The sequence below is a fragment of the Zingiber officinale genome, chromosome 4B, assembly GCF_018446385.1.
Source record: "Zingiber officinale cultivar Zhangliang chromosome 4B, Zo_v1.1, whole genome shotgun sequence".
NCBI classification, from domain to species: domain Eukaryota; kingdom Viridiplantae; phylum Streptophyta; class Magnoliopsida; order Zingiberales; family Zingiberaceae; genus Zingiber; species Zingiber officinale.
In genome coordinates, this window is record NC_055993.1 from 21481 (window position 1) to 43988 (window position 22508).

Here is a 22508-nt window from a genome sequence, read left to right on the forward strand (position 1 = left end):
AATCAAGTCAAGCATAAAATAAATGATAGAATCCAACAAAAAACTTAATGGAACATAGAGCGAATGGAACACTAGAATTTACGTGGAAAACCCTTACGGGTAAAAAACCACGGGAAGAGGAGAAAATTTCACTATATCAAAATTGGTACAATGGCCGAAAAACAAAGTCGACAGAATCTTCAAAAACACCACACCACCACGAAACTCTACATATTATATATATATATATAACGAATCAGGTTAGATCCAAATGGAATTCGGATTCGGATTCGGATCACAAACTCTAACAATCTTCACGTTAACATGAATTCTAATTTTTGATAGAAGGGAAAAGCAAAAGAAACTACATATCTTTCTCAAAACCCCTTCAGGGGTATCACTGAATAATGAAGACCAATCAAGTTCAAGCAATGCTCAAATTTGATATGAGGAAGAGACTTGATCATCATATCTACAAGATTATTATGCGTACTGACTTTGCTCAACCAAATATCTCCATGAGCAATCACATCACACACAAAGTGATATCGCATATCAATGTGTTTGGTTCTCTCATGAAACATCTGATCCTTTGCGAGAAAATACTACAAAAAAAATACTCATATAGAAGCGGTTTATTAGGAGCGGTTGTAACACCGCTCATGGATATCCAACAACAAAATCAATTTGAACTAAACTGTTTCTATTGTCTTACCTTTTCAGAACGGTTTTGCAACCACTCTTGTTGAATAGCTTTAGCACTAATTTGATTAAACCGCCGCTATAAACCACTCTTAATGACATAACTTTTAGAAGCAATCTTGAAACTACTTATATTGGGTATCTTTAACAATGGTTCTATGTCAAACACTGCTACTAACCGTTTCTATTGCTCTAACTTCTAAGAACAATTATCAAACTATTCCTACTAAATACTTTTAATATCATTTTGTGTAAAGTGCCATTATAAAAGGCTTCTATTGCTCCATTGTTTTAGAATTAATTTTCAAAGTGCTCATATTATATAGTTTTAACATCAATTTGAATAAACCATCGCTGTAAACCGCTCTTAATGATATAAATATTAGAAATAATCTTGAAACTACTGATATTGGGTAATTTTAGCAATGGTTCTATGTCAAATGTTGCTACTAATCATTTTTATTGCTCTAACTTCTAAGAACAATTATCAAATCATTCCTACTGAATACTTTTAATATCGTTTTGTGTAAAATGTTGCTATAAACCACTATCAAATCATTCGGTCGGTAATATTTAATTTGTTTTTATAATCAAAGTTAAATTTAACAGGTAATATATAATTTTTTACTAACCAAATTTATTTTTTCGGTAATATTTAATTTATTATTTATCAAAATTAGATTTGAACGGTAATATTTACATTTTTTACTAGTGTAGGTTAGGTGCAACCTTAGGTCAAAGTTGACCTGGTTGACCAGACTCGAGTTGACTTGACTCGAGTTATGTTTTGATGTTTGACGAGTTATGTTTGACGATGTTTGATGTGAACAGAAAAGTTGTATCTTGATGTTTGACAAGGATACAAGCTTGGGAGATTGTGGGTGCAACTCGTGGTCAAGGTTGACCTGGTTGACCCGAGGTGAGTTGACCTGACTCGGAAAAGTCCAAGCAGGGAGCTTGGCACGGGAGAAAGTCCAAGTATGGAGACTTGGCACGGAGAAGTCCAAGTATGGAAGCTTGGCACATGGAAAGACGGAGAGGGCACGGTAGCTCGTTCTCCGGACTGTGGTCAGAGAGGGCTCGGTAGCTCGTTCTCTGGACCGGATGTGGAAAGTCCTGGTGAGTGAAGCCAGGTGAAAATCCTAGCGAGTGAAGCTAGGTGAAAGTGAAAGTCCTGGTGAGTGAAGCCAGGCAGTTAGAAAGTCCTGGTGAGTGAAGCCAGGCAGTTGGAAAAGTCCTGGTGAGTGAAGCCAGGCAGTTGGGAAGTCCTGGTGAGTGAAGCCAGGCAGATTGAAAATCCTGGTGAGTGAAGCCAGGTGAAAACCCTAGTGAGTGAAGCTAGGTGAAAGTCCTGGTAAGTGAAGCCGGGCAAGGGAAAATCCAGATGGATCAAGGGTGATCGGACATCTGGTGATGGGGAGTCCAAGTAGGTCATAGGAGTGACCGGATACTTGGTACGGAGAGAAAAGTCTAAGTGGGTCAAAGGGATTGACCGGACACTTAGCAGGGAGTCCTAGCAGGTCAAGGGAGTGACTGGATGCTAGGCGCAATGTACCAACAGGTCAAGATTGACCGGATGTTGGTTTGGACTTGGTTTGGGCGAAAACCATGAGCTGGATCGATCTGGTGATCGATCCAGTGATACCGCGAATATTCTGATCGGTCTGGTGACCGATCAGTAACACATCAGTAGCATACTGTGTGATAACTGATCGGTCTGGTGACCGATCAGGAGTCGATCAGAAGCCGAACAGGAGCGAGGCGCAAGAGGGGCTGATCGGTCTGGGGACCGATCAGCACAAAGCCTGATCGGTCCCCAGACCGATCAGGAAGTTCCCTGATCGGTCTGTGGACCGATCAGGGCACTAGCCGTTGCGACGCAACGGCTAGATTTCTTCTGTGCTTCTTTCTCCGCAGGTATAAAAGGAGGCTGAGAGCTTCTACATTGGCTTCTTCTTCTTCTTCTTCTTCTTCTTCCTTGGATTGAAGCTTCTGCTTCTGTGCTCTGAGGTTCTGAGCTTTGTTGAGCTCGCTTCCGAAGCTTCGCGTGAGCTTCCAGTCGTCGATCAGCTGCTGCAGTTGGGTTGTGAAGTTGCTTCATCGCCTCCGGTCGACAGAGAAGGCAAGCGAGTGTTGCATTCATATTGTTGTTTGTATTTGCTTCTTGCTTTCCTTGTACTCCTTTCTTGCTGTTACAAGTATTGTGGCGAGGTTTCTCCACCCACAAGGAGCATTTATTAGCCGGTTCTCCGGGGACTCATCCACCGACGGATTGATAGGCTTCGTCCACCTTACGGACATGCCGAGGAGTAGGAGTTTATCTCCGAACCTCGTTACATCGGTTTGTTTGAGGTTTGTCTTCTTTCCCTTTCGTTTCTGTGTTTATTTTCCGCTGCGCTAACACGTTTTGTAGAAAGAAACGACGATTTGGGGTCGGCTATTCACACCCCCCTCTCTAGCCTCCGTACGAAGGATCCTAACAATATTTAATTTGTTTTTATAATCAAAGTTAAATTTAACAGGTAATATATAATTTTTTACTAACCAAATTTATTTTTTCGGTAATATTTAATTTATTATTTATCAAAATTAGATTTGAACGGTAATATTTACATTTTTTACTAGTATAAGTTAGGTTTCACTAATAAATTAAAATATTTATTGATTATACTTATTATTAATTTTTTATAATTTTTTTAAAAATGTTGGACATAGCATTTTTATGTTTACTTTTTTAAATAAAAATATATTTAATATTAAAATAGATTATTTCTATTTAAATTTTACTTCTTTCACAATTTCTATCTTTTGTTATCAATTTTTATACTATTGTTTTCATATTCTCATTTATCCACTAATTATTATAAATATTTTTTTATCTGGATGCTAAAAAAGAATTAATTACTAATTAAATATTTTTGACCATAAATTTAGTTAATAACTTATCGAAGTTAAAATTGATCAATAATATTTTTAAAAAATAACAATTAAAGTATATCAATCCGACAAACCCAACTTAAATCAATAGCTCTATCCCGAGGAAATGGTGCAATGGATCACAGACATTAAAATTATCTACGTAGCAACAGTTTTGTGTCAAATACTGCTAGTCACCGTTTTTATTGCTTAACTTCTAGGAATAATTTTCAAATCGCTAACAACATTTTATATAAAGTGCTGCTATAAACCATTCTCTCTTCTAATGGTTAAGAATTAGTGCGGCAATAAACCACTTATATTCTCTCCTCTAATGGGTAATGCCCCTAGGGCATAACACAGATGGTGGACGCATGACATCTCTAGTGTAATGGTCAGGAGTCGATTACCAGGAACTGATGACCTGTGGTCACCCACCATACGTTTAACACCTGTGTATCTACATTTACCTTCTTTCATATTCATGGAGTCGACACGAGAGACTCGCTAAGATAGTGGATCTATTTGTTTTCTAATGGATAAGAATTGATTTGTAAACTATACATGTTTCAAACTGCACTCGTATAAATTATAGTAGTACATAAATAAATAATATAAAAAAACTTGTAAAAAATTAAAAAAGAAAAACGTGTAATTTTTTTTTAAAAAATAGAAAAGCGTGTAAAAACTTAAAAATAAAAATCGTGTAAATAATAAAAAAGGAAATATATTTAAAAATATAAAAGGGAAAATGTGTAAAAATTTAAAATAGGAAAAATGTGTAAAAAGAAGGAATAGCGTGTAAAAAATTAAAAAAGGAAAATCGTGTAAATAATAAAAAAAAGGAATACGTGTAAAAAATAAAAACATTTAAAAATAAAAAAGGAAAAAAATCAATGACTACATGGTACTATTGTCATTTATTCAGTGTTATTGATAATGGAAGATTTGTAGTGCATGTTTTGCTTAATTGGAAAGGGGATTATCGCCATATGAAAGCTAATCGTGATAGTCGAATATCTAGGTCCCCAGGGCGTAGCACAGATGGGGAGTGCATGGTTCTGTGGCTAAAAGGTCCAGGGGTCGATCCCCGGGATGTCACTGCCTGGGGTTAACGTCTCCGCCATGCACTTTCCACATGTGTACATGCATTTACCTCCCTCCATATCCGTGGGACCGGCTCTAGGGGGGCCGCTGATGTGGCGGTTCCACATTTTTTGTGATAGTCGAATATCTAGTCCCCAGGGCGTAGCACAGATGGGGAGTGCATGGTTCTGTGGCTGAAAGGTCCAGGGGTCGATCCCAGGGGTGTCACTGCCTGGGGTTAACGTCTCCGCTATGCACTTTCCACCTGTGTACCTGCATTTACCTCCCTCCATATCCGTGGGACCGGCTCTAGGGGGGCCGCTGATGTGGCGGTTCCACATTTTCGTGATAGTCGAATATCTAAATTTCTCACATCATCTAACACCGTTAGTTGTTCCACGCTGGCAATCCGAGTGACGACCCATTCAATAAAATCATGTGAAAACCCTACCCATCTAGCATCCATCGTTGCTACTATTTTTTTCCCCGTCGAATAACTTCGATCTCTTGTGATGAGTTTGACGACAGTGGGGGCGACGACGACTAAGGGTGGTCATAACAAGGCCAAGTGGACGAAGGTTGTTTCTTGGTTGCAGAAGGCCGGCCTCCAGTTCCTGATGGGGTGCATCACTCACTACCTTGGGGTCAATCGATACTCTTAGCGCGTTGGTTCCGGTGCACCGGTCTCTCTCTATAGTCCTCGAGTACATAGATGCTGACGTAAGCTTCGTTGTTTTGTTCTTTCACTAGGGATCCCCTTCTCTAACTAAATTTATATTTCTTTATTGTTCAAGGTGTTAGAGTTGGCAAAAAATGACGCGACATCCAAAAACACATTCAATTGCTCATGAAAAACAATGAGGAGTTTGGCAGGCTCCTAGCGTGTGCGACGATTTCCAATGATGGGTCGTGCCCAACATCCATCGGGCTTTACTGCCCAAGAAGCAAAGCGGAGGAAAGAGTAAACCAGAGATCAGAAAACCCTCACAAGAATTCTAGGCTTTTTTTTTGTTCATCTTCATGTTTTGATTGTAAAAGAATCTTTAGAGTTGTAATTAAAAACATCTTTTAATTGTAGTATTCGCAAGTATCTAATCTCAAATCATATTGATTTATTCATCATCAGGAACATGATAATTTTGATTTACATAATTGATCAGGTAGCTTAATCTGTAAAATTATTTAGATCACTTTTAATCAATCAATAGGTTGTATTTTTAAGCATAGTTTAAAACAAATCTAAAATATCTAACATCAATTTTGAAATTACTCTTATTTTCATGACATGTAAGAGCACGGGTTCAAGAGTGGTTTGTAGTGCTCTTAAAGCATTTAATAATGCTCCTTTATCCATGACATTTAGAAGTGGTTTGAAATCACTCATATATTATGAAAACAGTTATTAAACCTTATGAGTTCTAGAGCAATTTGAACCGCTCCTATATTTCTAGCTTTAATAACGTTTTGAAGTGCTCCTATACCCATGACATTTAGAAGTGGTTTGAACCGCTCCTAAATTTCTAGCATCAATAGTGTTTGGAAATCGTTCTTATATTCATGGCGTGTAGGAGCGGTTTAAAATTGTTCTTACACCTAAAGGGTTGTAGAGCGGTTTAAACCGCTCCTGGATTTATACCTATAGAAGCGGTTTGAAACCGTTGTTATATGCACAACGTGTAAGATTGGTTTCAAACCGTACCTACATAGAATAATAGGAGCGGTTTTTCACCTTGTACCAACGGTTACAAAAACCGCTACTATAGGATATAGGGACGACAACAAGAGGAGCGGTTTTACAACCGTTGGTAAAAGTGTAGGAGCGCTTGAAAACCGCTTTTAAAAGTAAAAAAAACCGCTTTTATATGAGTATTTTTTTTGTAGTGAAAATAGCACTCTGACTATCACAAAGGACCATAGTGATATGTAGGTCTTTACTAAGTTCACCAAATAATCCCTTCAAATAGCTTCTTTGCAAACTTCTATAATCGCCGTGTATTTGGCCTTTGTGGTTGACAACACAACTGTAGCTTGTTACGTTGCCTTCCAACTAATAGCACAACCAGCAACACTGAAAACATAACCCATAAGCAATATTCTCTTACCTAGGTCTCCGACGAAATTAGAATCGACATATCCAACCACTTCATCTCTAGTCCTCCCAAAATGCAAACACACATTAGCAGAACCTTGCAAGTATATGAGAATCCACTAACTGTCTTCTAATGCTCCTTACCAGGATTTGTCATATATCTGTTAACGAAACTCACTGCATGAGCTAAATCAGGATGTGAACAGACTATGACATACATCAGGGAACCGACCGCACTAGAATATGGAACTCTGGACATGTACTCATCATCTGCATCTGACTTTGGCGACAAAGAAGACGAGAGTCTAAAATGGACAGCTAGAGGAGTGCTCATAGGCTTTGCACTCTGCATATTGAAACGGCGAAGAACCTTTTCATGTACCCTTTCTGACTTAGATACAATTTCCCTGTTGTTCTATCTCTTATAATCTCCATACTAAGTATCTTCTTTGCTGCACCTAAATCTTTCATCTCAAACTCTTTATTGAGTTGTGCCTTCACCTTTTTGACCTCTCTTAGATCCTTGGCTGCAATCAACATATCATCCACGTACAAGAGTAGATAAACAGGCGACCCATCTCGACTCATTCTGAAGTAAACACAATTGTCAAAACTGCTCTTCATGAAATCATGACTGGGCATAAAAGCATTGAACCTCTTGTACCACTGCCTCGGTAACTGTTTCAAGCCGTAAAGGGACTTCTTCAATCGACAAACACAATCTTCCTTTCTTGAAACTATGAAACTCTCCAGTTGCAATATGTAGATGTCTTCCTCGAGTTCTCCATGTAAAAACACAGTTTTCACATCCTACTGTTCAAGATCAAGATCATGTAGCGCCGCGATACCAAGCAAAGCACGAATCGAACCGTGCTTCACAACAAGGGAGAGCACGTCAGTGAAGTCAACACCTGGAATCTGACTGTAGCCTTTCACAACAAGTCTCTCCTTGTACCTCGCATATTCGACACTCAGTGTGCCTTCTTTCATCTTAAACACTCACTTGCATCTCATAGCCTTCTTGTCCTTAGATATTTTCACTACATCCCATGTACCATTTTTGTGAAGTGATTCCATTTCTTCTTGCATAGCAATCATCCACTTATTAGAGTTATTGCTAGTAACTGCCTCTAAATACATCACAGGTTCTTCACTATAATCAATTTCTTCAGTCACATTTTAAACGTAAGCTACAAAATTAGCTTATGCGAATCTCTGTGGAGCCTTAATATTTTCCCTTTGAGATCTATCTCTTGCAATGAAATATGGTAGAGCTACTTGCGAGGAGGAACTATCAACATCCACAGAATCTGAGATAGACTCTACTGCAAATTCTGATTTAATCTCAAGCTCCACCTACATGCTTGACTGAAGCATGCTTGTTTCTCATCAAAAATGGCATCCCTACTATATGACCTTTTCGGTCTCTGGACACCAAAGTTTGTATACCTTCGCTCCTTGCTTGAAGCTAATGAAGACACACTTCACCGAACGAGGCTCCAACTTTCCATTATCAACATGAGTATACGTTGGACATCCAAAAATCTTCAAGTCATAATAACTTGAAGGAGAACCAGACCATACCTCTTGTGGAGTTTTCTTATCGATTGCGGTTGAGGGAGAGCGGTTGACAAAATGACATGCATAGGCGGTTGTCTCAGCCCAGAAAGACTTTGGTAAGCCAGCGTTGAGACACATACAATGCACCTTTTCCATTAAATTCCGATTCATCCTCTCTGCTATGTCATTCTATCGAGGATTGTGATGAACTGTGTCTTACAATTCCCGTAGCTCTACATAAGACATTAAACTCATCAGAACAAAATTCCAAGTCATTATTAGTTCGAAGATGCTTCACTTGTCTCCTTGTGTGCTTCTCAATCATGATCTTCCACTCCTTGAAAGTAGTAAAAACGTCACTCTTCTTTTTTTGGAAAAATGCCCAAATCTTCCTGGAGAAATCATCAATAATCGTCAACATGTAGAACGTGGCACCCTTACTTGGCACTCTCGATAGCCCCCAAAGATCAGAATGTATGTCGTCAAGTGCCCCCTTTGTGGTGTGGATGCCCACTGAAAACTTGACTCTCTTATGCTTCCCAAGAACACACTGCTCACAAAACTTCAGCTTCGTAATACTATGTCCGTTAAGAAGTCCTTTTTTGCTCAATTCGATCATTCCATTCTCACTTATGTGACCGACACACATATGCCAAAGTCTCGTGACATCTGAATTAGACATACATGAACTAGCGACAGCAGCATTACCTGTAACTGTGTAGCCATGAAGAACATATAAACTGACAACTCTTTTGATCCCCTTCATCACTACAAGAGATCTTCTACTGACCTTTAGAACTTTACCTTCACCAATGTACTTATACCCTTTAGAATCAAGGGTACTCAAAGAGATCAGATTTCTCTTCATATCTGGAACGTGTCTTACATCAGTTAAGGTTCAAATGGCTCCGTCAAACATCTTCACCTTGACTAATCCAATACCAGCAATCTTACAAGAGACATTGTTTCCCATCAACACAATGCCTTTTTGAGACAATTTCATATGTAGCAAACCAATCCCGATTGGGACACATGTGAAACGTATAGTCGGAATCCAGAATACATTCACTAGATCTAGGGTCGCCATCAGATGCGACTAGAAGTTCTCCATCACTATAGTCCTTAGCAACATTAGCAATGCTAGATTTCTCTGGTTGTTTTCCCTTTTGCTGAAATTTGTTGTTCTTATTTTGTGGCTTGTAACACTTTGACTTAATGTGACTCTTCTTCTTGCAATATCGACACGTCTTGTCCTTGTTGTTCCTAGACTTCGACTTGCTCCAGGAATCACCACATGAAGTTCTCTCATGAGGTCTCCCTCGAGCAACTAGACTTTCGCTCTTTGCCTCTGATCCACCTACGAGCTTATCCATCTTCTCCTTAGACAACAAAGCATCATACACCTCATCCAATGTTAAGGAATCACGAGTGTATAAAATTGTATCTCTGAAAATCCCATACGAAGTAGGCAGCAAACACAGTAAAATCAAGGCTAAGCCCTCCTCGTCATACTTTACTTTCGTGGATTCCAAATCAGAGACAATTTCCTTAAACACTATCAAGTGATCTTCTAGAATCGTACCTTCTAACATTCGATGTGAGTAGAGACGTTGTTTCAGATGCAACTTGTTGGTGAGACTTTTCGTCATACACAATTGCTCCAATTTTCTCCACAGTGTCGCAATCGACGTTTCTTTCAAGCAGTCCTGAAGAATCTGATTCGACGGATGCAGATGAATCTGAGAGAGAGTTTTGCGATCTAATTTGCGACTCTTCTCCTCAGCGGTCCATAACGATGGCATATTATCAATCCCTAACATAGCATTATCTAAATCCCTCTACGCCAGAACAGCTCTCATCTTCACTTGCCACAACAAGCATCGGGTGTTTCGATCCAATAGCAAAATATCATACTTCATAGTTGCCATTAATTCAAAAGAAAACAAAACATACCAGGCTCTGATACCAGTTTGATAGAATCCAACCAAAAACTTAACAAAACATAGAGTAAATAGAACACCAGAATTTGCGTGGGAAACCCTTACGGGTAAAAAAACATAGGAAGAGGAGAAAATTTCACTATATCAAAATTGGTACAATGGTAGTTGAAAAAGATGACAGAATCTTCAAAAACACCGCACCACCATGAAACCCTACATTATATATATATATATATATATAAAGGTAACGAATCAGGTCGGATCCAAATGGCATTCGCCATTCGGATCACAAACTCTAGCAACAAATAATCAAGCGGTTGAAATAATTGTTCAAGCTTGGTTTGACTTATTTTTTATGAACTTGAACTTGATTAAAAAATGTGGAACCGTCACATCAGGGGCCCCCTAGAATCGGTCCCACGGATATGGAGGGAGGTAAATGCAGGTACACAGCTGAAAGCGCATGACCGAGACGCTAACCTCAGGCAATGATACCCCGAGGATCGAACCCTGGACCTCTCGACCACGAAATCATACGCCTCCAGCTGTGTTATGCCCTGGGGACAACTTGAACTTGATTCAAGCTTGGCTTGTACGCTTGGTTCGTTTGAATGTTATAAAACTCTCAATTCAAACTATTTTGATTGTTAAAATTATTTATATTTTAAACTTATTTGATTGGTTAACTTGTTTATTCATTTTAAAGGTTTCTTTGTTTATTTAGCATCTTGATAAACATTATTAGTAAGAGTTGTTAATAAATATTGTTCACAAACGTTGTTCAAGGATATTAACGAATTCAACACATATGTGTTCAATTTTATTTGTTTAATTTAACAAGTTGTTAGAGCTTGTTCAATTATTTAATCTCGTGTGTATTAGACAAACATAAACAAGTTTTTACAAAGTCGAATTTTAAATTTATTCATGAACATTCAATTCATTTACGGTCCTATCCATTTGTCATAGAATTTACTATCACAATTCCACTAGCTCAAAAGTTTCATTGTAATTCAACTGAGACGAGATTATATCCAACTACATCTTTTTCGATGCAATATAATTTCAATAGTTAGTTTTGGAAATGTGAATGAAAGTATATGAATATGTTTCCAATGGAAAGTTAAAAATAATCACATATTGAAAAATTAAGTGCAAATATGCTGATTCATATTCAATGATACCATTACAATAATGTGAAAATTAAATGAGAGGCTCTTTAAAAATGTACAAGGAATGCAGAAACCACAATTGGATAGTTGGCAATGCAAAAAACATCATTTCATGTCGATGGCCAATAGCTATAAGATCGTTGATGATCCTGGAAGAATCTTGGAGAATTTGTTGCAAAGTTTGTACCGGCACGCCTCCTCGACGGAGGAGGAAGAGGATTCTTTCTCGGAGTTCCTCGACTGCAACTAGAGTGTGCAAGAAAGAGTCGATCAATCTACGACACGCAGTAGGTGATGCATTCGAAAGAAAGATCAAACAAGTAGACTAATTCACCCTAAAAGTCCATGGTTTATGGAAGCTTGATACTGAGCAGGGACTTCCATCAGTGCCTCTGCCGCGAAACCTGCCTCCTTCTGACTCATCGGAACATCTCTAGACATTATCTCGGTGAAATTCACAAACTGAAACATCAAAAAGGGTAAGATTGAATAAGATGCTTTGCTAAACATTTCAGTGTCATAGAGTTACCTGAAAATTGTCGAATGCTCTTTCAGGTATACGATCATCGAATTCTTTCATCAACTCCCAAGGGCCGTCTCCCACTCCGACCAAAACTATCGACAACGGATATTTGCTTTTGTTTTGGAATAACAAACACAATTTTCAGGGTATAGAAACTAGAGAGGACTAATCTATTGATCCTTGTCATGTATTTGGCAAAACCCCTCACCTAGCTTCAACAATGGCAGCAATGGTGTCTTCCTCTTGCGGGCTATAGTGGCCGATTTCGACATCACAGCTTCGGCTCACCTAAAACAATGAGACCGGGAACTTTGAGATACTGAAAACAGATCAAACTGTCAACTGTTTGATCAAGTTAGTGAGAAAGGCAACCTGTCCATCTGCTATAATTAGAAGAACATGATACTGTCCACCACTCTCATCAACAATCCTCATTGCTGTTTCAATTATCGGAGCAAATGATGTCGGCCCTGATCCAGTAGCGATAGATATCGGTCGTTACGATAGCAAAACTATACGATTGATTGATCGAAGAATGCCTACCGGAAAGTTTGATTCCAGGAGCTAATTCTCTGTAGCGCTGCAATGCTTCCATGAAACCATTGCATGGACTATGGCCAGGATTGAAACTGAAGACATCTTTGTCATGAGTTGTCACTGCCAAGGATTCAAGAACTAACCTTCATGACAAAAACAATAGACTAATTAATTTCTGATCGATGAGTTAGGAGTTGCACTGACCATCTCCAAAGCCAAAGCATGGGATAAGATTGTCCTCATCAAAATCTGAAAGGGTTTGGCCGATGATCAGTATCGCTTGCTCGTAAGGGTTCTTCAGATTTCCTCTTGTGTCATGCAAGCTTCGACCGCCAAAGGATGATTTGCCTGCGTTCAAGGTATTGCTTAAACGTTAGTAGAGAAAAAATTTTATGAGAAAAGAATGTACTGGAGCATTAGCTAGCACACAATTTGCAAGAATTACAGGAACCTGTCCACTCATTGCTCTTTGTGAAATCAATGCCGACTATGAGATTTGAAGATTCAAGACCAGCTTCTCTTAGAGCTTCAGTAACCTGTTCACAATAAATGCATTCCTTAAAAATTCATAAAGGAACGCAGTGATTGTTCTTGACCTGTACCTGTTCCAGTGAGTCGTATTCAGTATCCATAGCATCTTCTACTGTTAATCCTCTTGCTATATCAAGAACTCTCCTGCATCTTGCTGATACATTTCCCATTCTATATGCTGTTTGTAGAAACAAAAAAATAATGAAACAGAGATTGGCAAATAATTTGAAGAATTCAAACCTTAAGAACTACCTCAAAAGAGAAAACAAGCTCTAGGTGTGAGAGCTCTGAGGATGGATCGTTAGATATATATAAGTTTGAAAGATATTCCATGGAAACAAGAAATAAGAAGATGTGCAGGATGGAGAGAAATTGCGAGGAAATGTAGGAGAAGACCCCAATTTATTTTTATTAGATTTCAGGCAAAACTGAAGTGAATTTCCATTGAGTTTCTTGTGTGGAGAGAGCCAGTGCCCTGGAAATTCTATGACTTTTTCACTTGAAAAATGAATGGAATAAAAAAAGAAAATTGTTTTAAAATGTATTTTCTCAGATTTGGAGAGTTGGGATTCTAAGGTTATATAATCCCACATTGGAAATAAATGGTAAAAATCATAGATTTATAATAAAAAAGATATCTTCATTACTGCTTAATCCCAAAATGTACAATAATAATTAATAATTAATGAACATTTGTTGGGAAGTTGCCTTTCTTAATCCCAAACTTAATCAATAATTATAGCGAGCACACCTCCGTAATTAACTTTCATTTAATTAGTAGTAATGTCTGTCCTGCCACCGGCCGCAGCTCCTCAGGCACATCCGCCGGCGGCGAAGCCGATCCTCGATTTCCCGACGTCGTACACCACGCTGAAACCCTGTTGCTGCGTGTTGCCGATGATAGCCACCTCGCTGGAGGGAGCGAACGCCAGGCAGGTCGCCGACCCATCCACGTCGATGAACACGTTCCTCGCCGGCAGCCTCAGCACCGCGCCGCCCTCGAACACCAATTCCACCGGCGGCACCGCCAGCCGACTCAGGCTCCCGACGTAGCAGGTGTCGAGGATCGAGTACGCCGGCGCCTTGGGGTACCCCTTGAGCTCCGCCGCCACGGCGACGCTCAGCGCGTTGTACACGTTGCGCGGGAGCCGCGTGATGACGGTGCCGGAGTCGATGATCGTCTGCGTGCTGCTCGGCACGGGGATGCTGCGGCCGGCGACGGTGAAGCCGGTTAGCCGGAGGAAGTAGAGGGTGTCGTCGAGGGAGCTGGAGACCAGGGGGGTGTAGGAGAAGTGGCCGGGGTTGTAGGAGCCGATGGAGAGGTAGCCGGCGGAGGAGGTAGAAGGAAGGCAGTAGGAGAAGGCGTTCCCGACCACCGACGCGTACTGGTAGAACAGGGAGAGGCGGTTGCGGGCGAGGCCGATGAGACCCGCGGAACGGCCGAAGAGTCCCTCGTTGTCCTGGCCGCAGCCGAAGACAAACCCAGGCAGTCGTTGGCCGTTGTCGAGAGTAAGGACGTCCTTGCTGAGGTAGCCGATGGAGAAGGAGCTGTCGCCGTAGCTGGCCTCGTAGATGCAGACGTCGGAGATGGAGCAGGCTGGGGGATTGAGCGTGGCGGACTTGAGGCCGCCGCACTCGGAGGATGAGCAGGGGAGGGAGTGATGGGTGGCGGAAGCAGAGGGGTCGAAAACAGAGCCGGCCTGGGAGTGGCAGTAGACGCGGCAGGGCTCGCACTGGACCCAGGAGAAGGAGGAGCCGGTGTCGACGACGACGGCGTAGGACTTGGACGGGGTGCCGAGGCTTATGCTGGTGATGTAGTTTCCGACGCCGATGGAGGTCCCCTTGGATAGAGGGACGGATACGGCGTCGGGGCGGAGGAGGGGGGAGGAGGAGGCGCGGGAGGCAGGGGTGGAGGACTTGGAGAGGCGAGAGGAGAGGGCTTGGACACGGGCGGCGTCATGGGAGAGGACGGCGGAGAAGGAGAGAGGTGCTGCGAAGGGCGCCGGAGAGCAGCGGCTCTGCGGGTGGTGGAGGGTGAAGTGGACGCCGGAGCCGTTGAGGTGAGGATGCAGAGCTTCTGTTCGATTGGAGGGAGAAGAAGGGAAAGTAAGTCAATTTTTCACCCCAAAAAATTATTTTTAATTTTTAAAATCTTCATATATTTAAAAAAAATAACATAATTTTATTAAATCAAATAACTATTTAAATGAAAAAAAAAATCACTGAATAGAAACATCTTAGATTCGAGGTCAAATCTACTGGTCCAAAATTTATTGAAGTAGAAAAGATCCTATAAATTTATTAGTAGGGTGAACGGGATCTCATTTATTTAACAGATGAGAAATAGTCTATCAGACTGGATCCTATAGTCCACCTCTAGATCAGAAATAGTGATTTGAGGGATTTAATGATCCATATTTGTTTAACATGTGGAGATCATTGAATCCCTCCAATCAATACAGTGGATCAGACCTGATCTATTAAAAATATATCAGAGAATCCCTACTCATAATCCATCCCATCAATAAATGGACAGAGTTCGTGACTAATCTAAGAATCCTAGACTAGATAATCCCTACCCTTAGATTAGACTATTATTGATTAATTAATTAATTATAAATTAATTATATGAAAAACATTTTTTTTTTATGTCTAATAGTGATTGCATTAACTTGAAGTTGGTGGTAAATTAGTCTTTTATTTCTAATAGTATTTGCATTAAATTGATGTTGGTGGGAAAACAAAGACAATTTTGGTATCCAAATCTTAAATACCAAACAATCTTAAATGAAAATAGTGAAAATTATATACAAAATATAATAATTTTTCCCACAATAAAATAGTTTATAGTGGGAAGACTACTTAGTCTCCTAATGATATATTATGAGCTAATTAAATGTCAAAATCTTTGATGACCTTTTGTCCGCCGGCCTAATTAATAAAATTTAATGACCCTACCAAGAAGATGCTTTCTATTAAATGACTATCGTTACAAATAATATTAATTGTTATTTTTAATAAATACTACTACTAATAATAACAAAAGAAGAAATGGGATCAAAATCATCTATATGTTAAATACTTAAATAATTTCAATTTTAGTTAAGCAAGAACTTTAATTTGTATTTCAAAGTCATCTTAGCCTTATTTGAAAATAGTAAAGAAAAAAAAACAAGAAGAAGAAGAAGTAAGAATTGATATAAAATCCACCAACCTTGCTAGCTATCCAAATATTGATCGATTGATAATAAATAATCCAAAAGTATTTGAGATAAAGAAGAGTACCACTAAATTTGGAAGAGCATATGGAATCGTCTGAGGAAGAAAACACTCCGATGAAAAGAAAGAAGAAGCATAGATAGTGAAGCAAGTCCATGCTTATTTGGCCTAGAAATTTAGGATGTTAATTGGTTCTTTTCACAACAATTTGTGTGACCTTTATAGAATTTCAAAAGGCTACGGTGGTTGGAACCAAGTAGTCGCTTTCATCCATTGAAAAAGAATAGTCGGTCAGAATTTTAAATGAGAGATAGAATCTCATAATCAATTATCTAATAATAATAATAATAATAATAATAATAATAATAATATAAACCCTAAACTCTATGTTCCTATAAAAAAAATGATAATCTTAATTAGATTCATTGACTATCTCTAGTGATCGGTCCGACTCTATAAAAAATTTTCACCGGTAATCAACATGTAATGGCTAACCGAGAAATCTATAAATCGAGCATCCTTTGATTACACCCTCCCTCCTCATTTAGAGGAAAAATTCATATAAATATATCGTAGTTAGGATTCGAACTACAAGTATTTGAAAAATAATATGAATATCCTATCATAATACCATGATCCCGAGACCTCTATGCTCCTATAAATTGATAATCCCAGTTAGCCTCATTGATTATCTCTGGGGATGTCCGATCCAGTCTCACGGAAGTTTCCCATCGGCCACCAGGATAAATCGGGAAGCGCACGCGGTGGCCAGCCCAGAAGCCCAGTATCCTTTGATTACGCCCCCCCATTTGGAGGAAAAATTCTTACAAATAGGCCGTAGCTAGGGTTTGAATCGCGGGTACCTAGGAGACAACCTGAATATATCCTATCGTGACACCATAGCCCCGGGGATCTCTATGCTCCTGTAGAGTTCACACTAGAAGTTGCATTAGAGAGTAGACAAATGGCTTCATTAATAGTCAATTAATGTTTTAGACAATATAAACAAATAGTTTTGATATGTCAATATATATATATATAAACAAATTCTTGCTAAATAAAATGAAACTAAGATGTTGTAAAGGAATTTTTATCCGTTTAAGTTTGGAATTTATTATCGATTTAAGTTTTATATATATTCTAATGTGAAAATATAACTACTATGTGAATCCTCATGTTTGGCAGGAGATGCTGGGGCGAGTGTATTCATCTTTTTATCACAATATTTGGCAGGAGATGTATATGGTATTGGTATAATTATCCTCGGGTCAAAGTTAATCAATTTGATTAAATTCAAGTTGATTTAAACTTATGTTTCAATACTTGACAATATATGAGAAAGAAGTCAAGTAAATCAAGAAAGAACCAAATACTTATTCAGGGAAGTCCTAACTGGAGATTAGGCAACGGGAAGTCCTAGCGGATCTAGATAGTGAAGATCTAGTTAGGAACTAAGCAGTGGAAGTCCTAGCAGTTGGGGAACTTGTATGACTGGGTAGAAGGGGGGTTGGATAGACGGTGCCCCCAACTCAATCGCTTCCTATGTATTTGTTAGCGCAACGGAATACAAATAATACAAACACAAATACGCAAGCTAAAGACAAAGAAGAAACAAGCAAACCACTACACGTTGTTTAACGTGGTTCGAAAATAATGCTTATACTCCACGGTTATCCGTAAGGTGGACGATCTCGATCTGTTGGTGGATGACTCCCCGGTAAACTCTGAGTAGCTTACGTAGCTCCTTGTGGGTGGAGAAACCTCACCACAACTTTCACAAGAATACTTGAGACGCTAGGACACAGGTAGACTACTAATAGGGATTAACCACATCTATTTCGTTAGCCTTAACAAGCTCCAAAGCCTTAGTTATATAGGCCACAGTTTAGAAAACTCTGCATACCAGTTGACTGCCAAAACCATCAGTCGACTGTCCTCTGTGGATATTCAACCATTACAACCCAACGACTCGATACTAGTCGACTAGTGAAAATACCAGTTGACTGATCCACACTGGCCGAGCGAACAGAAGCATTCTGTTTGCTCTCAATCGACTGAACCAGTCGATTGATAAAATCACCAGTCGACTGGTATCCAAGTACAATCTCTCAGCACTCGAACCCTCACCCTTATGACTCACTTAACTCTTTATTGTAGCCTTAACTTCTAGCCTTCAAGCATACTTCCTTTGGCTCTTGTCCCTCGGATGCACCCAAGCTCACGGCTTGTCCCAATGCCATCATTCGAGTATGCCTCGAAGTTACTTCCCTCGGCCCTTGTTCTTACTGCCTTGTCCATAGTCCCTCGGATGCTCCATCCTTCACCGGACCTGAAGTCATCAAGCTGAGTCATATGTGTGTCCTGCAAACCTGCATACTTACATACACATATCAAATACAAAGGTGAATCTAACTTAAACCCTTTGCCCAAACACCAAAACACATGGTCGCACGGACCATTGGGATTGCTCCAACACTAGCAAGACTAGATAATGGAAGTCTTAACAGGGCTAGGCAGTGAAGACCTAGTTAGAACTAGATAATGAAAGTCCTAGCGGGGCTAGACAATAAAAGACCTAGTTGGAAACAAGGTAACGAAAGTTCTAGTGAGGCTAGGTAAGGGAAAGTCCAAGTGCATTAAAAGTTGATTGAACACTTGGCGATCAGAAGTCCTAGCGAGGCTTGACAATGAGAAAAACCAAATAGGTCACATGGTGACTAGACACTTGGAGAAAAAGCCTTAGCAGGTCAAGGTTGACTATATACTAGACAACGGGAAGTCCCAACGAGTCAAGGTTGACTTTGGGGTTGGGCAAAGGAACCTAAACTTGAGTTCAGAGTTTAGGTTTGGGCAATCAATTAGCCCAAGTGCCTAATCGATTGGGAGGACTGGAATCGATTGGGCTTAGTTCAATCGATTGGACAATGTTTCTCATGAGAAAATAGAATTTGGTGAATCGATTGAGATAATCAATTCAGTTTTCTTTAATCGATTGAGATCTTTTTCGCAATAAAACAAAATGTTGGAAATGAATTGAGCAAACGATTAGACAACTTTTTCTCAAAAAAAAAACTTTTGAATTGATTATAACAAGTGATTAGAAGCTGCTAAATCGATTGGTATGACTCACCATCGATTAGATGGGCGAAAAAAACCATTATGCAAATGTTTGAACGGACGGTTGATGTGATAATCGATTAAGGGTAAGCCTAATTGATTAGGAGGTGTTGAGTCTATAAGTATTCTGGGTTAGTTTTGATGAAATCAATCGAGTTAAGTTAGGTTATGCGATTTTAGTCTCTTGTGTCTAAGTGCGCAGGAACTTAGGAACATAAGAAGTTAAGCGGAAGATGCAGCGAGTAAGAAGAATGACACAGGAAGCGAGTCTATGGGCTTAGTGTATCTGAGGAACAAGGAGCTGCGGAAGAGTACACCGATATAAGAGAAGGTCAAGTGCAGTGCTTCCGAAGGACGAGAACCTAGGGAGGAAGACTGCTTAAGGAAAAGACCAAAAATGAATTTGAATGACCTCAACTATGGATGGTCGGAGAATCACCCAAGTGATCGAACGAGAAAACGATCAACTTTAGAGTTGACTGTGTCCAGGCGTCCGGATCATTTTGGCCACGTCAAGGAGCCATTACGAAGAAGATCAATATTGGAGTCCATGTTAGTTGACTCCAAGCGCTTGGATCGGGTCTAGGCGCTTGGGAAGTCTTGATCAATTGGAAAGAAGGCATTGCGGAGTGGATCGAGTCGACCGAGTCCAGGCGCTCAAATCAGGTCCAGGCTCCCGGGGAGTGTCATATCAACAAATGACTAATTGTGATCAGTGAGCTATAAATAGAACATGATGCTTGAAGTTTAAAATAGAACACGCTTGTACTTATCAGTTCATTATTCAATTTTAAGAGCTCATATACTCAATTGCTATAATTGGCTACTTCGTCTTAATGAAGGAGTTCTTTTAGTGTGTTTTACATTGCCTTGGATTAGCAACCTCCCCGGTTGCAAACCAAGTAAACTCTCTGCCTCTTACTGTATTTTATGTCTTTTCTTTTATTTTAATTAAAGTGTGTCCTTTCTAAAATCGATAGCAAGAGAAAAATTCTAACTTGATTTTAAGGCTATTCACCCCCCTCTAGCCAGCCTACCGATGCTTACAATTGATATTAGAACCCAACCATTTTAGAAGGAATAATCGTTGACTAAAGCAAAAGAAAAGATGGCTAGATTGAGCAATCACTCTCTGAAGTTCAAGGGAAATTTCGCGATATGGAAAAAGAGAATGGAAGTATTTTTTAAAATTGATTTCAAAATTTCGTTAACCATTAAATATGGCTTTATAGCAACTAGAGATCAACACAGAGAGAAAAAAGAAAAGCATCTCTAAGAAAAAAGGAGCAGACTGACTTCGTGGCCAACGAAAAAACAGTATTCCATCTACTAACTGTGTTCATCTTAAGAAGTTAACCGTATCAATAGCTACAACTCAACCAAAGAACTTTGGGAGAAGTTAATGGAGCTTCAAGAAGGAACATCGGAGGTCGAGCTAGAAAGATGGAACATCCTCCGAAATCACCTAACAAACCTCCAAATGGGAAAAGGAGAAACGGTGGCTCAACTACACGCAAAGATCAAAGAGTTGATTACTGGACTTATCAACCTTATAGAATCAATAACAAATCGGGATGTAGTTTAATATGCATTCAATGTCTTTCGTAGAACCCAAGAGTGGACATCAATGATAGATGTTTATTTCAATATCTCAACAGACTTGCAGGTGAGTTCTTTAGAAGATTTGTTTTTAACATTAGAATTACATGAGTCTTAATGTATAGGACCAAGAAAGGAAAAGGATCTGAATCACAATTTAGCACTACAAGCCAAGAAGAATAGATCAACTGAGAAAGATGAAAGAACTTATGTGGCAAGAAAAATAAATAATTTTTTTAAAAACTAATAAATTTAATAAGATGTTGGCCAAGAAATTTATTCAGGGAAAAAGAAAAGTATGATGTTACAACTACAATGAAGAGGGACACATCAAAGATAACTGTCTTAGATTGAAAAACAAAGGAGCAAAAAATTCAAACAAAGGAACCTAAAAGCAACATGGGACTTGTCATCCTTAGAAGAGTTCGAGCATGAGGAGTATACTGGAATAACACTGATGGCAATTCATCAAGAAGAGAGCATCGAAGAAGGGGGAGCTACTTTCAAACTATGAATCTGATACAATGAGTGAGGTAAACTTTCTACCTCCCGAATAATTATATGATGGTATTAAACTAATGTCTAAATTATTATTTAAGTTAAGGTTCAAATATGTTAAATTAAAAAAGGATAACATTGAATTTAAAGTTAATTTTGCTAATGCATGTCTGTTAGAACACTTTGATGAGGTTTAAACAGAAAATGTAAAACTGAAAAAAAATTATACATCATATTTTAGAAATGCTGGAGAACTTAATTGATATATGTAAGGTTTCTGGAGAACTTAATTGATATATGTAAGGAAGTATAAGAGTTAAATTAGAAAAATATCTAAAAATAATATTCTAAAAAATTATTAATTAATCCTATAGATAGAAATTTATTTTAAGTTCCTAAATCATCCCGTTAAAATAATTTTATATGTTTGCTTAAATTTAATTTAATTTATTTTTATATTGTCCGAAAATTTAATCATTCCATAAATCCCCTATTCTTATTTTCTATTAAAATTCTTTTTTATGAAAAATGAAAATATTATCAGCTAATACTGTTATATTATTTTTAAAATTCTTTTCTTTCAAAAAAATAATTTTAATGATTATAAATGTTTCTAAAATTAATTTTTGTAAAACTTTTTTTAGGTAATGAATTATGTTTTCTGGTTGATTACAAATTTTAAAATTTTTTTGACACATATAATTTTTTATGAATTTTTATCAAAAATATAATTTTATAATTTATCTGATGACCATTATATTTTGGATGTTTAAAAAAATCAACAAAATTTTTAGAAATAAAAATCTACTTTGAAGTATTTAAATTTAAAATAACTGTACTGTTCAAAAATTATTTATTATGGATAAAGGAAATATATTTTTTTGTCGGAAATTTTTCTTCGAGTACTTATCTCAATATGGACAAAAAATTTCAAAAGTTTTCAGAATTTTTTTTAAAAATTAAATTATTTTTGAAAAATAGCGAATTAATTGATAAAAAATATTATTTTTGAAAAATAATTTTGGTAAAAATACATGTTC

At 38.5% G+C, this 22508-nt stretch overlaps 2 protein-coding genes across 2 annotated transcripts; both read right to left on the bottom strand.

Moving 5' to 3' along the window:
• Window positions 1–11395: 11395 nt before the first annotated feature.
• On the bottom strand, window positions 11396–13479 carry LOC121977275 (E3 ubiquitin-protein ligase RGLG5-like). The gene is made up of 10 exons (XM_042529861.1): window positions 13288–13479; window positions 13107–13213; window positions 12956–13040; window positions 12709–12852; window positions 12511–12624; window positions 12340–12437; window positions 12176–12255; window positions 11974–12079; window positions 11779–11906; window positions 11396–11690 (listed from the first exon to the last, which is right to left on the bottom strand). The coding sequence occupies exons 2-10, from the start codon at window positions 13203–13205 to the stop codon at window positions 11555–11557; spliced, it is 990 nt and encodes a 329-aa protein (XP_042385795.1). The 5' UTR covers window positions 13206–13213; window positions 13288–13479; the 3' UTR covers window positions 11396–11554.
• Window positions 13480–13654: 175 nt separating this feature from the next.
• LOC121974274 (aspartyl protease family protein At5g10770-like) lies at window positions 13655–16473 on the bottom strand. Its single transcript, XM_042525257.1, has 2 exons — window positions 16321–16473; window positions 13655–15112 (listed from the first exon to the last, which is right to left on the bottom strand). Exons 1-2 carry the CDS (start codon window positions 16409–16411, stop codon window positions 13848–13850), a joined length of 1356 nt encoding a protein of 451 aa, XP_042381191.1. The 5' UTR covers window positions 16412–16473; the 3' UTR covers window positions 13655–13847.
• Between the last annotated feature and the right edge of the window lie 6035 nt (window positions 16474–22508).

Excerpts from the sequence above, each read along its gene's own strand:
- LOC121977275 (XM_042529861.1), bottom strand. The coding sequence starts at position 13,205 with ATGGGAAATGTATCAGCAAGATGCAGGAGAGTTCTTGATATAGCAAGA. Across the intron at positions 12,853-12,955 it reads AAAGAGCAATGAGTGGACAG|GCAAATCATCCTTTGGCGGT; the intron begins GTTCCTGTAATT and ends CCTTGAACGCAG. Across the intron at positions 12,438-12,510 it reads TCCTGGAATCAAACTTTCCG|GGCCGACATCATTTGCTCCG; the intron begins GTAGGCATTCTT and ends CTACTGGATCAG.
- LOC121974274 (XM_042525257.1), bottom strand. The coding sequence starts at position 16,411 with ATGGACTTGCTTCACTATCTATGCTTCTTCTTTCTTTTCATCGGAGTG. Across the intron at positions 15,113-16,320 it reads ATGCTCTTCCAAATTTAGTG|AAGCTCTGCATCCTCACCTC; the intron begins GTACTCTTCTTT and ends CCAATCGAACAG.